At 33.3% G+C, this 12,094-nt stretch overlaps 1 protein-coding gene across 1 annotated transcript; it reads right to left on the reverse strand.

The window, feature by feature from the left end:
• Nucleotides 1–10,657: 10,657 nt before the first annotated feature.
• On the reverse strand, nucleotides 10,658–11,702 carry LOC126840066 (ras-related protein Rab-18-B-like). The gene is made up of 5 exons (XM_050575554.1): nucleotides 11,683–11,702; nucleotides 11,499–11,616; nucleotides 11,247–11,438; nucleotides 10,783–10,905; nucleotides 10,658–10,669 (listed from the first exon to the last, which is right to left on the reverse strand). Exons 1-5 carry the CDS (start codon nucleotides 11,700–11,702, stop codon nucleotides 10,658–10,660), a joined length of 465 nt encoding a protein of 154 aa, XP_050431511.1.
• Between the last annotated feature and the right edge of the window lie 392 nt (nucleotides 11,703–12,094).

The raw sequence follows: 12,094 nt of genomic DNA on the forward strand, positions 1-12,094 counted from the left end.
TTTCAGACAACAAAGGTGGAAATACTAATATTGTTGAGGAACATAAACTAATGTCATATGGATTTTTTGTAAAGGCTGCAGACAATATACCCATAGACATTTTAAAACAGTATAACATCCCTCTAACGCCCATATGGTTTCGTGGATCACAAACAATCAATTCTGAAGAAGTAGCAAAACGCTTCGTGGAGGCAATTGTCGAAGTAGCTACAAACATAAGTGGTCTACTTCAGACGAATACACCAATAAAATTTACCGATACTGAAGCTCAGAGGCATGCAGTCGCTACATGCTGTGAAATTTGTCATTGTAGTTTTACACAGTCCAATAAAAAAGTAGCTGATCATGACCATTTATGTGGAAAATTCAGACGAACACTTTGTAACTCATGCAATCTAAAGCTTCGTACCCCAAATTTTTTACCGGTTTTTTTTCATAACTTAAGCTCTTATGACGCGCATTTTATATTTTAAAATATGGATAAACATATTTTAGAGTGTATAACGCTGTTTTCCATGCGATGTCGGCGATGTCACCGCCATCGTCACTCGGTGGTTACCATCTATAATATGTAAGATTATCCAAAAATTTGTTATGCCATTCACGAAATTTGGCTTCTTTATCATCCTGAATCGGTAACATCTCTCGATCTGCAGACGTCGGATTAGAATGGCACCGATTAAATTATTATTATATACCTATCCCTCCACACATGCATGGCATGACTGTACCCGAGTTTACGCACGACAATGTTAATTAAGTCGAGTTAACGGTAACAAATATAGACCGCAATGGGGATCGGATTAAAAATAAAACCATTATGTAAGAAGACTAGCCGGTATAGACCGGAGGGGTACAGGAGGAGTGAAAAAACATTCACTTAACGTTGAGTTTGGAATACTTTTACTTTTCGGGGGGGGGGGAAATATAATCTGCGGGGAGGGGGAAAAAGTAAAAGTGAAGACTAGGTATAGACCGGAGGGGTACAGGGAGAGTGAAAACGAGGACTACGGAGGACTAGGTATAGGCCGGAGGGGTACAGGGGAAGTGAAAGTAAGGACTATGGAGGACAAGATATAGGCTGGGGGGGTAGAGGGGAAGTGAAAGTGATGATTTTACCCCTCATCAGAAAGAACCAATTCCCTCTACTGATACTTTTTAAAACTTGAAATAATTTCTTCTTTATTTTATATTTTTATCAAAATATTACAAATGATCACTAAGTACCATATAATAAATAGCACATTGTAATATAGGTTATAATATTGCAAGTTAGATAATATGTTTGTTTTCAAAGATTTTAAAAATATATTGAATTTAATAATTTTAGAATTATTTGGTTATAAACATTTTAATAATATCTAAATTGAATCATTTAAGAAATATTAAATTTTAAATATTTTGAAAATTTAAAATAAAAATATTGTACAAAAATAATACTATAATATTGTGAAAACCTTTTTTCACCTGCCAAAAAATGTTTCTAAATGTTTTCAAAATATTTTAAAACATTGTGATAACCTAAATAAAATATTTACATTTTCTTCTCATATATTTTATCAATATTTTGAAAATATTATTTTGCTATGTGGGAATACCTACGCGGCGGCGATCCAAGCCTAGCGGCTGAGATACCGCTTATATTAATATAAATACATTTTTTCGGGGATTTTAGTTTCACTTTGAAAAAAGTCAATTCGAGTTGCAACGCCAAATGGTATCATCAAATTAAAACCGAATGCAATTCCAACAATATTTGATGTGCCAAATCCACCTACTAGATTTGACACCAGTCGGAAATCTGTTTATAAGGTATCTTATATTTATACAGATAACTATGATTTTTTGTACAGATTAAATGGTAGGTACATAATGTGATTCATACAAAACGTGAGGTGCTGTTCAATTATGTTCTTTACAATTAGAATGAACATTGTAGAACTATAACATGCAACAGCTTAAGCTCTCATGGGCGTTTACCCAGATAAATAAAATCTATAGAGCCCTAGCCGGAGTCTGTCTCTTGCACATAATATGTCGGCTTCAATACATTTCACTAATGCGCGGTCTATGTATTATAAGTCTATACTGCGACCACGTTAAGACGATGACCGGGCGGCAGACGCGTTTTCGTTCGTTTCGGTCAGATCCCCGTCCCGCAATGCCTATACAATAATGCCACGTATCCGATTGGCTGGCCGGTTTTTGACCGTTACAAAAACATCTGTTTATACAGCTGCAAGCCAAATAACAACGTTATACACCGTGTTGTAGTCATCAGCGTACGCGGTATTGTTATAAGCCCATTACACGCGCCGTGTTAGAGCTGACCCAGCACATAACACACGGCACGGCCCGTGTATACGGAACCGGTTATTATTATTAACCAGTCGGAGTTCCACCGTCATTTTACCAATAGCTCATTGTATTATCAATAACAGTAGATATTAAGCATATATTACAAATTAATTGTAGTGTAGAGACATAGTATAATAATTCAACACAACTTCATCTTAACTTGTTAAACTCAATAGACATCTTATTATTAACATACCTATCGTGACGACTACATATGTCATAACATATACTCCAACAACCCAAAGCTTACATTGATACTAAATACAAGCACGTGGACGGTTCACGGACAGACTGCCGACAAACTCGACCAAGGTAAGACTACCCAAAGAATCCGTGGCCACCGGAATTAACCGCGGAGGGTTTAACAACAATCCTACGGTAGCTCAGTTCGAAACAGCATACAAATCAATTATAGTGCATGCTGAAGTAAAATCGCCATCAAGTGCTAACTGTATGGCTTTAGATGATACCTCTATTCTAAGAGTTTCAAGTACACAAAGTAAAACTGAAAATTCTCAATCAGAGTTATTAGACTTACTTTGTTCAGCTGGTACAGACATTGAAGAAGACGATGAAATTATTACTCTATATCAACATGGTGAATTTATTGATGATATTGTTTCGTACATTGCTGGATTTGTTGTTAAAAAAATGTACAAAGTGCTACTTTGTGAAACATGTTTAAAGGAACTGAAAGCCAATAAATCAGCTTCTAGGCTATTGGATAGAAAAAACCGTGGAGGTTTAATTAAGCCTAGTAATGATGTAATTAGTCTTTGTAAAATAGCTGAAAAAGTGATTAGAAATTATCAAGAAGTATGTCAAAATAATGTTGTAAATGACTCTAATATCAATGAAAAGGGTAAATATAAAAAAATAATTTCAACATTTATCGTGCCATATTTTAGATCAAGAACCTCTTAACAATCATTTAATACAACTGATTAAATTAATTTTCAATTGTTATATTACACTTCGCTTACATCATATAAACTCTAGCACAAATGTAATAGATGTAAAAATTAGAAACTATTATACAAAATTAATATTGTTTAAACATCAATAGTGTAGATAAGTAGTTCAATGTTTATAATTATTAGTTATTAATTAATAATTATAATGTTTATTATATTCAATATTTATATTAAAAATTCAAAGTTTTAAATGTCTTAAACACTTAACATATTAAAACATTTTTATTATTTTTTGTTCAACACGTTCAAAATTAAAAACAAATGTTTTTACCGGAAGAGACAAACAACAAATGAATTAAATTCACTTCCGTCTAATATGTCCCTACGTATCAAGCACGTTTGCGGTTTGTTAATTTCTGATATTATAAAAACACAAAAAAATAGAGCCGTTATACAATAATCAGCAGATATATGCACAGTTATAAAATAATTAATAGGTACCTACCGATAAGGCGTTGCCCGGCAAACGCGTCAAACAAACACCAGAACCACAACAGATTTTTTAAACGTTTTTTTTGTTTTAAATTTTACTGTCGTCATATTTTATAATCTGCCTAACCGGTAGTTGGTTATTATTATTGATATAGCGAAAAATTACTAGTACACACATTTTAAATTCGCCAATTGTATTTTAGCGTCATGTCTGCCGGTCAAAACTTCGGGGAAGGCAAGTCGGCACCTCTAATCGAAGTGTCGACCATCTTTTCGAAAAAGTCCAACGATTCCGCTTCCACGATATCGTACAAGAGCTGCGGGGCTCTCGATGACGTCTACCATGACGGTCGTCCGTCGGTCAAAGCGTTAGCGCGAAAGATCAACGAAAATTACAAGTCTTCGGAAGTTTTCGGATCCTCCGAAACGAGCAAAGAAAATAATTATTGCGGCCACGGCGGCGACAGGGCCAAGTCCAAAATTCTGTCGGATACTGACGGCGATTTTGTAAGCCAGTTGCAGTATATAATAATAATATAGTAGCATTGGTACAAATAACGTTAACATTATAATGTAACTTCACTTGGGCAAATATATGACCATGGGGTCCCTGATTTTTACTATCTACAGAATCTCACAGGAGCGTTTATTTAAAAGCGACGATTTCATCGCATTCAACTATACCTGACAAATCCCCCTGTCCCTATACGTCCCAACATCACTGAACTGGACTTTCTTTTTTTGCACAGGTTAAACGCTGTGTTGAGGATCGGTCGTCGGCGGAGAACGGTCGCCTCGACGCCAACGACTCGGATAAAAATATAACTCTGTGGGAACAGCAAAAGAGCGACGTGATAGAGTTGGACTCGAGGGACGATCCGGTATGGCAGAGGATAGTAGACGTTGTTCAGGCCAACCGGATCTACTACCGGTGCCTGACAAGCATAGCGGACGCGGGAAGGTTCCAGAAAGTCGGCGACGTGGCCAAGTACGCCAGTTCGGTGCTGGAGAGCTTGGGACAGGTGGTTTGCGAGGAAGGGGATTGGACGCAGGACTGGGTGGACGGTTGTGCAGATCGAGTTAGCGACGGTCAGTCAAAGGGCGGACTCACGTTGGAGAATAGGCCGTCTTACGGTGCTGATTCCTACAGGCTAGAGTATGTCGAAGACGAATTGAAAAACATTAGAAACACCGTGAAAAAGCTGGAAATCCGGGTGGCGGTACTGCAGAGGGACAAGAGAGACTTGCTGAACATACTCAAGGGGTACGAGACCGAAAACGTGAACAAACTGTCTTTGGAAAAACGTCTCAAGGCCGAACAGAGCAAGAACGACGAGCTCCGTGCAATGATATCGGCGGTTTACGACGAGAGAATCCGTTCCTTGAGACATGGCTGGTCATTGTATTGAAATCTTACCAAAAAGATGTCATCGAGTGGTACACATTACACCGTATGAGATATTAAGACATATTGCACGTTTTTTTTATGGCCTAGTGACTATAATATCAATGGAACTGTTTGTTATGTCCCTATAAAATGTAATATAAAAAGTTACTATACATAAATAATATAATCCCGTTAACAAGAAAATAACGATTCTAATACTATGATGCTATATAATTAAAAATGTAATTATTACATTTTTTGTAAGTATATCAAAATTATAATGAACTTTTTTAAACTAGAATAATACTGTAAATACACAAACCCGTTTGTTTTTTTTTTAACGTCGTATTTGTGTATGATTATTTGACATTTATTTAACAAATTTGCGACCCCCAAGCCCCCAATTACGACCCTGACTATGATTCAACTCTCAAGTGTCTATATTTTTTTATATTTCTAGCAAATATATTTCAAACTAATTTAAACTCACCAAACTTTTTTTTATCGTATTATGAATATAAGAAATGTGGCAATAATTATTTTGTAATTAAAATTTACAAATGTGATTGTTTAGGAAGGAAGAAAGGTAAAACAGAAGATAAATAAGAAAATATAAGATTAATCAAAAAATAAGAAGATAATGCGTGTTTATAACATAAAACTCATGTTTATTACATTGTTTTTGATTAGTCAATGAGTTACTCGTGTTTTTGCATGGCAAAAATAACGGCATTATTCGAATTATTACATTTCCAACAGTTAGACCATGCTATCTGAAGTGTTGACATTTTGAATAGTGAGCGAGTAGTATAACATAATGTGACTTTATACATAATTATTTTATAGATAGAAATACAAAAACCAAAGCTAATACAATTTTTAACCACGTCTGGCCTAACGTGCCACGGCAAAGGCGTGCAACCAGATTTATTTCGAGAGGCTTAATTAATACCAAAGCTTTTGTGCATACTGCTGAAGTAATTAAGTCTGCTTCGATGGCCCAAATAGAATATGGTACTTACGAGACATTAAGTCCGATGACGTAAGAATAATCAGGTCAGAATGGTCAAAGGCAAACGAATATGCACGAGGCAATTTGGAAGACCTTTTGTTAATGATTCTGATAAAAATATTAATTATTTGCGTCATGTCGGTTTTACCGGCGTACGTTCATGTTTATAGTATGGGACAGTTAAATTTATTGAAAACATTCGATTCGCGTATACCTGTAACTAGCTTTTCGGACGCTACTACTGTAAAAGTGGGTAACTTGGGACATGTGCGCTACTCGGGGCAAAAATGCCGAACACATCAAGGCCAAGGGGGTCGCTTATCATGTGATTAAAAACCACATGACAATCGAAGACCACAAAGACTGTCTATTTCATGGTACTAATGGAAAAGACCCCGACAGTTTCAAACCTTATCGGACGATGAATTCCGGTCGTATAAGCATGATATCATGATAATAAGAGCATCTCTACCGTTAAGCTGGCACTAAATAGAAATGATAACAAGCGAGTTGTATTGCTTGACCGCATACATAATCTACCTTATGGTCATTATAAAGTAGAGTATGTAATAATATCGTTAGTGAGTACTTACAATATACTAATAAAAACAATTTTTTTGCTTACAGTGAGGTGGCCGCGAAGGAGCTATAAAATTAAGGTTTAATATTAATGTTATTTTATTATTATTTTTATTGACCCTTTTTAATTTTTTTATTGTAACATATATACACTTCCCACTCTCCGACTTGCGCAGGGGAACCCTTCCCTTTTTTTGTTGTATGTTGTAAGTATATGATTAATACCCATTTAAATATAATCTTGACCATCATTATCATTTATTATTTTTTGTTATGTTACATATATTCACACCACACTCTTTGGTTTGTAAAAATAATTATGTAGGAGAGAATGGGGGAATGACGGTCAGTGGGTAATACCGGTCAGTAGCAAATCTCTTTAAATATGATAGCTAAAATTTAGATAAGCACATAATTTGGTAGTAGATCATCTACCAAAGATATTTTAAAGAAAATAAAGCTTAAGTACTTTTAATTTTTATTTAAGCAACATGATAAACGTTTTTATTTAGTAGAATTATTATTTTGACTGGTTTATATGGAATTTATTTCTTGAGTACTCGTGAAAAAATAGTTATGTCAACATTTTGGACAAAATGAATATCGATAAATTGAGAAAAAAAAAATAATCGTTTGTGCCTTATAGTTTAATTTAAAGCGTAGTATTTAGTAATAATAAGTAATAGTAATAGTAATAATAATAAAATATTGTGTGTTGAGTTAAGTCAGTATTTTTGTTATTTTAGTTTAGGTATTTTGTGATAATTTGGCAAATCTTTCTAAACAGTTTTATTAATGTCTAATGGGTTATTTTATTAAATAGTTTATTTTGTTGCATTTCAAAAATTGTTTTACTTTCCTTTTTTCCAAAAAATCCTTTTTTTATCAAGGTACCCGAGTCAATTGATCTTCTCATATCCAATAAAAATGTTTCTTTTAATTGCACAGCCCAACAACTAACCATCTTTGTATTTGTATAATAATGCATGTCATATGTGACTAGGTTTAAACTTAAGGGGCCTGAACGTTGCTATTTATTTATGGGCAAAATAAAGGCAATTTCTAAGCTTGTCGTCGCCGCCGTAGATTTTTTGTGTTAGTATTGTGTGTAAATGGTTGTTAGTGTGAGTGCGGTATGATCTGTGTACCACTACCTTCCGCTCCCTCGTAGCAGGTAATGCCGTCTCATTGCGGCATTGTTATCATACTATTATTTATGGGTTTATTTTACTATACCTATTACTACTGTTATTATTGAATTACCTGCAGTATGAAATTATTTTTGACTATATTTTCAATATTGTGAAAACTCTTTTAAAGTTTTTAAAAATGGTCCAAACCAAAAAAAAAACCGTGTCAGTCTATAGAAAGCGTAAAGGTGGAAAAAAGGCTAAGTAAGATCTAAAATATTCAAAAAGTACATTTGTGTAATGTGTTCATAGTCAATATAATTTCTTTGAATATCAATTAGGAAGCGTTCAATAATACCGCCTAGTGTTGCTTCTGCTACTCCTAACGAGTGCATACCAAATGGAGAAGGATCAAAGTAAGTATTATTGTTAGACGTTCCTAAAAATACACAAATGAATAGATTTAAATATGTGAACTATTATATATTTTACAAATGATGTAAATTATTGTAATAGATTTACTATACATGGCCGTCGCGTGATTGATGTCAGCTATGTGTTTGGGAAATGTGTTTAGGCGAATTTAATTTTCTGGCGTGTACTCCTGATGGGTTAATAGGATAAGAGGACTTGGTAGAAATAAAGTGTCCCCACAGCGCTAAGGACATGACAATCCGCGAAATGTGTTGACCAAAAAAAAATTAAATGTATGGTGTACAATAATATTGGCGAGTTTCAGCTAAAAAGAACGAATATTTATTATTACCAGGTTCAGGGTCAGCTGCACGTGGCAGATAAACAAAATTGTTATTTTGTAGTGTGGACACCCAAAGGTTCAGCATATGAATATTATTTCATAGTCACACCTAATCGTAAATTAAAACTTTTCGAGGATTTGAATCGATTTGATAAATCGGGATTTGCACACATTATGAAATAAGGATTAAAAAACGAATTCTAATGTATTTACAATAATAGTCGAATAACGATTGGGTGTGAACTACATGACTACATGTCACTCTTACATAAAATTAAAAATTGTATTTTTATTTTAGATTATGTTTGTAGAAAAAATTAAACGCGATGACGACTTTTGGAACGCAACTTAATACATTTATACAAAAATCATTTGTTGGTTGAAATAGTACAGCCCAAAATTATATGCTAGGACTTTTTTTTGTACGTTTATACTTTTATTATTTATACTAGGACTTGAATTTATTTATAAAACATATATAACACGAATTATTTGACTTGTGATAACGTATTTACTAAATTAAATACACTATATTGTATTTGCATAAATGCGTGGAGCGATCTAATACGAATAACGAAAAATGGTACATGTTATTCGTAAATTAAATATAAGAAAATTTAATGACGGCGAACAGTGTATTCGAAAATAATACCTATTACGATATATTGTTCAACGAGCATGCGTTTTCACATAATAGGAGTGATTTATAGACGATAGTATAATACACCGTTCGACAAGGGATCGGCTGTTCGTGCATGGTGCGGTGCGGGCTACAGGGGTAACTACGCACGCGCAACTGGTGCGCACAAGTCAACATCACGACCGGACATAAAAATTTAACGCGTCCTAAAAGCATGCTTTACAAAAAAAACTCTCACGCCTCGTAGAGTAGTCCGTAACTTTTCTACAGGGTGCATTGGACTTCGATTTTTGATTACGTTACTGAAAACCAAGAAAGAAAAAATAGTGTAACACTTGTGCAAATTGGACATATTAAAACTTACATTATCCAGGTTAGGCAGTTACTACACGATGACTGTTTACCCTATGTGTTTAGCGTTCTTCTCCCGGCTACTGGGGTAAAAGGCTGAATCGACATATCGATCGCGAGCCGACTACTCGCGTGAGAGTCATTTATTTTGCATTTGTCAGATACCAATTAGAATATGCATCCCTTATTTGGTCATCTAATAACATCGCGGTAAATCATAATCTCGAAACTGTTCAGAATCGTTTTCTTCGTTTTTTAGCTTTTAAATTTAAAGTCGAAAGACCACGACATTCAGATTATAATGGATTATTATCCTATTTGATATTTCAACATAAAATCGTTAAATACAAGAAAAAGTAATCTTCATTATTCATTTTTATTAAAACTATTAAATATTTGTGAATTTAACAAAATTTAACGAATTTTAGTAATTATTTAAAAGTGTAAACATTTTAAAATCAAAATAGAAGAAAAGGGGGTTTAAAAATACTGTTAATGGACCTTTATTTTATACAGCCGACTTAATAATATATCTCCATGATGCCAATTCATCTTTCAATTATTCACTGAACAATTTTTGTTTTTTTTTTTCAGAACGCCGAAAAATTTGAGTAATGCTAATTATGCCTGTACTCGAATTGCATCCAAATGTAGTTATTTGAGAGGGTACCCTCAAGTCACACATATCACTTACAGTTTTTTAGAAATATTCACTATTAGACTACATGCACGAGTATTCTACTCATTCTAAAAATCAATTGTGTTATAATATTTATCAACGGAACCCGTTGATAAATTGGAGGGTCGATGAATACTAGCATTTCACACAGGATGGATTAATAAACGGCAATAATTGTCAGGACGACGAGTCAAAAACTGAAAAAAGAAATAGAAGAAAAAAAGAATAAATTAATCGAACAATTTTCTAAACAAGTAAAAGAGTTCCTATTTGAAACGTCGTAAACTAGTACGTATAATAATAATCATAGTAAAAACAACACCTTCTCTTAGCTACTGATCAAATCAAAAATTATGTATTATAGGTCCGACTAATACAGAAATAATTATTTTTATTAACAATAAATCTAACTCAACACTATCACAGTTTTGCAGTATACCTCTAGAAAAAAATAGTTCACTATAAGTAATATACCTAACTTACTTTTCTCACCAACTCTTCAAATACCATATGAACACCTTCTTTAGTTTTTGCACTAGTTTCGATAAATAATGTTTGATGACGTTTAGCGAACGCAATACTTTCATCTCGGGACACTTGTCTTTCCTAGAATGTCATGTATAATATGTATAATACAACAACAGAAATGTATAATACTACTATAAAAAGTTGATCGCCGAAATATTAAATTAACTAAGGGGCATTTAGGATCTAAATAACTATGCTATTAGATGAAAAAAAAGAGTTTTATGTCGTTAATTTATCAGCGACGGATTTTGTTTTGTATGCGTTTATTGTTTTTATTCTAAGCAGTGTTTTTACAAACACAGCAAAAACCTTTTTTGGCTCTCTCGAAATCTATGAAAGTACATCTTTTTTTTTAGTCTTTATTGCCTCATAATTATCAAAATTGGTAATTACAATACTTTATTAAATATACAAATAACCTGATCGATTTTATTTCCAACAACCATTTTAATGATGTTGGGTTTAGTTGTATATTTATTTAGCTCATTGATCCAATTTTCTAAACAAGTAAAAGAGTTCCTATTTGAAACGTCGTAAACTAGTACAGCTCCTTGGCCATCACTATAGTAATTTCGTGTCAATGTACGAAAACGTTCTTGCCCAGCTGTGTCCTTAAATAACCAAACGGTAAAAATGATATGGTTATTCTCACATTCGAACCTGTACCTTACCCATAGAGCCAATTTAATATTGTTATTGTCAACTGTAATTTTTTTCATTTTAAAATCAACACCAATAGTGACCGCATTGTCTACATTAAACGTATCATCTGTAAATCTGCATAGTAAACTAAAAAAAAACATTTAAATACTTATAAAACTTAATATAGGTAACGACATTTAATGGGCCTCTCACTAGCATTTATTAAGGTGCATTGTATAGGCTATTTTACACTTTAATTTTTAAACATACATATTTCCATAGGAAAGATGTATCTATTTTGATAATTAATTGATTTTTCAACTTTTATAACCCATATAGGATCTACATTAGTACAAAAACATATGTAAAAATAATAATTGTATTCCTAGTATAGTATATAATGGTACCTCCACACCCGCGTATTTTTGGTCGAAAACAACTCATTCTACTTCAAACGTTCTGTTTATTTTAACTTACTCTTAAGTTAAAATAAAAATTATTAAAAATTGAACTAGATTTTAAAGAGAAAACCCACTGTGTTATGTTAAAAAATAAAAAACATAACAAAGAAATAGAAGAAAAAAAGAATTAATTAATCGAACACGCCGGAAAATTATGATTACAA

This window comes from Adelges cooleyi, unplaced genomic scaffold, assembly GCF_023614345.1.
Source record: "Adelges cooleyi isolate 19-005CV unplaced genomic scaffold, UGA_ACOO_1.1 ACOO_flye_CR_arks_rails_tigmint_CR_PRNA_34, whole genome shotgun sequence".
In the NCBI taxonomy this organism is placed as follows: Eukaryota; Metazoa; Arthropoda; class Insecta; order Hemiptera; family Adelgidae; genus Adelges; species Adelges cooleyi.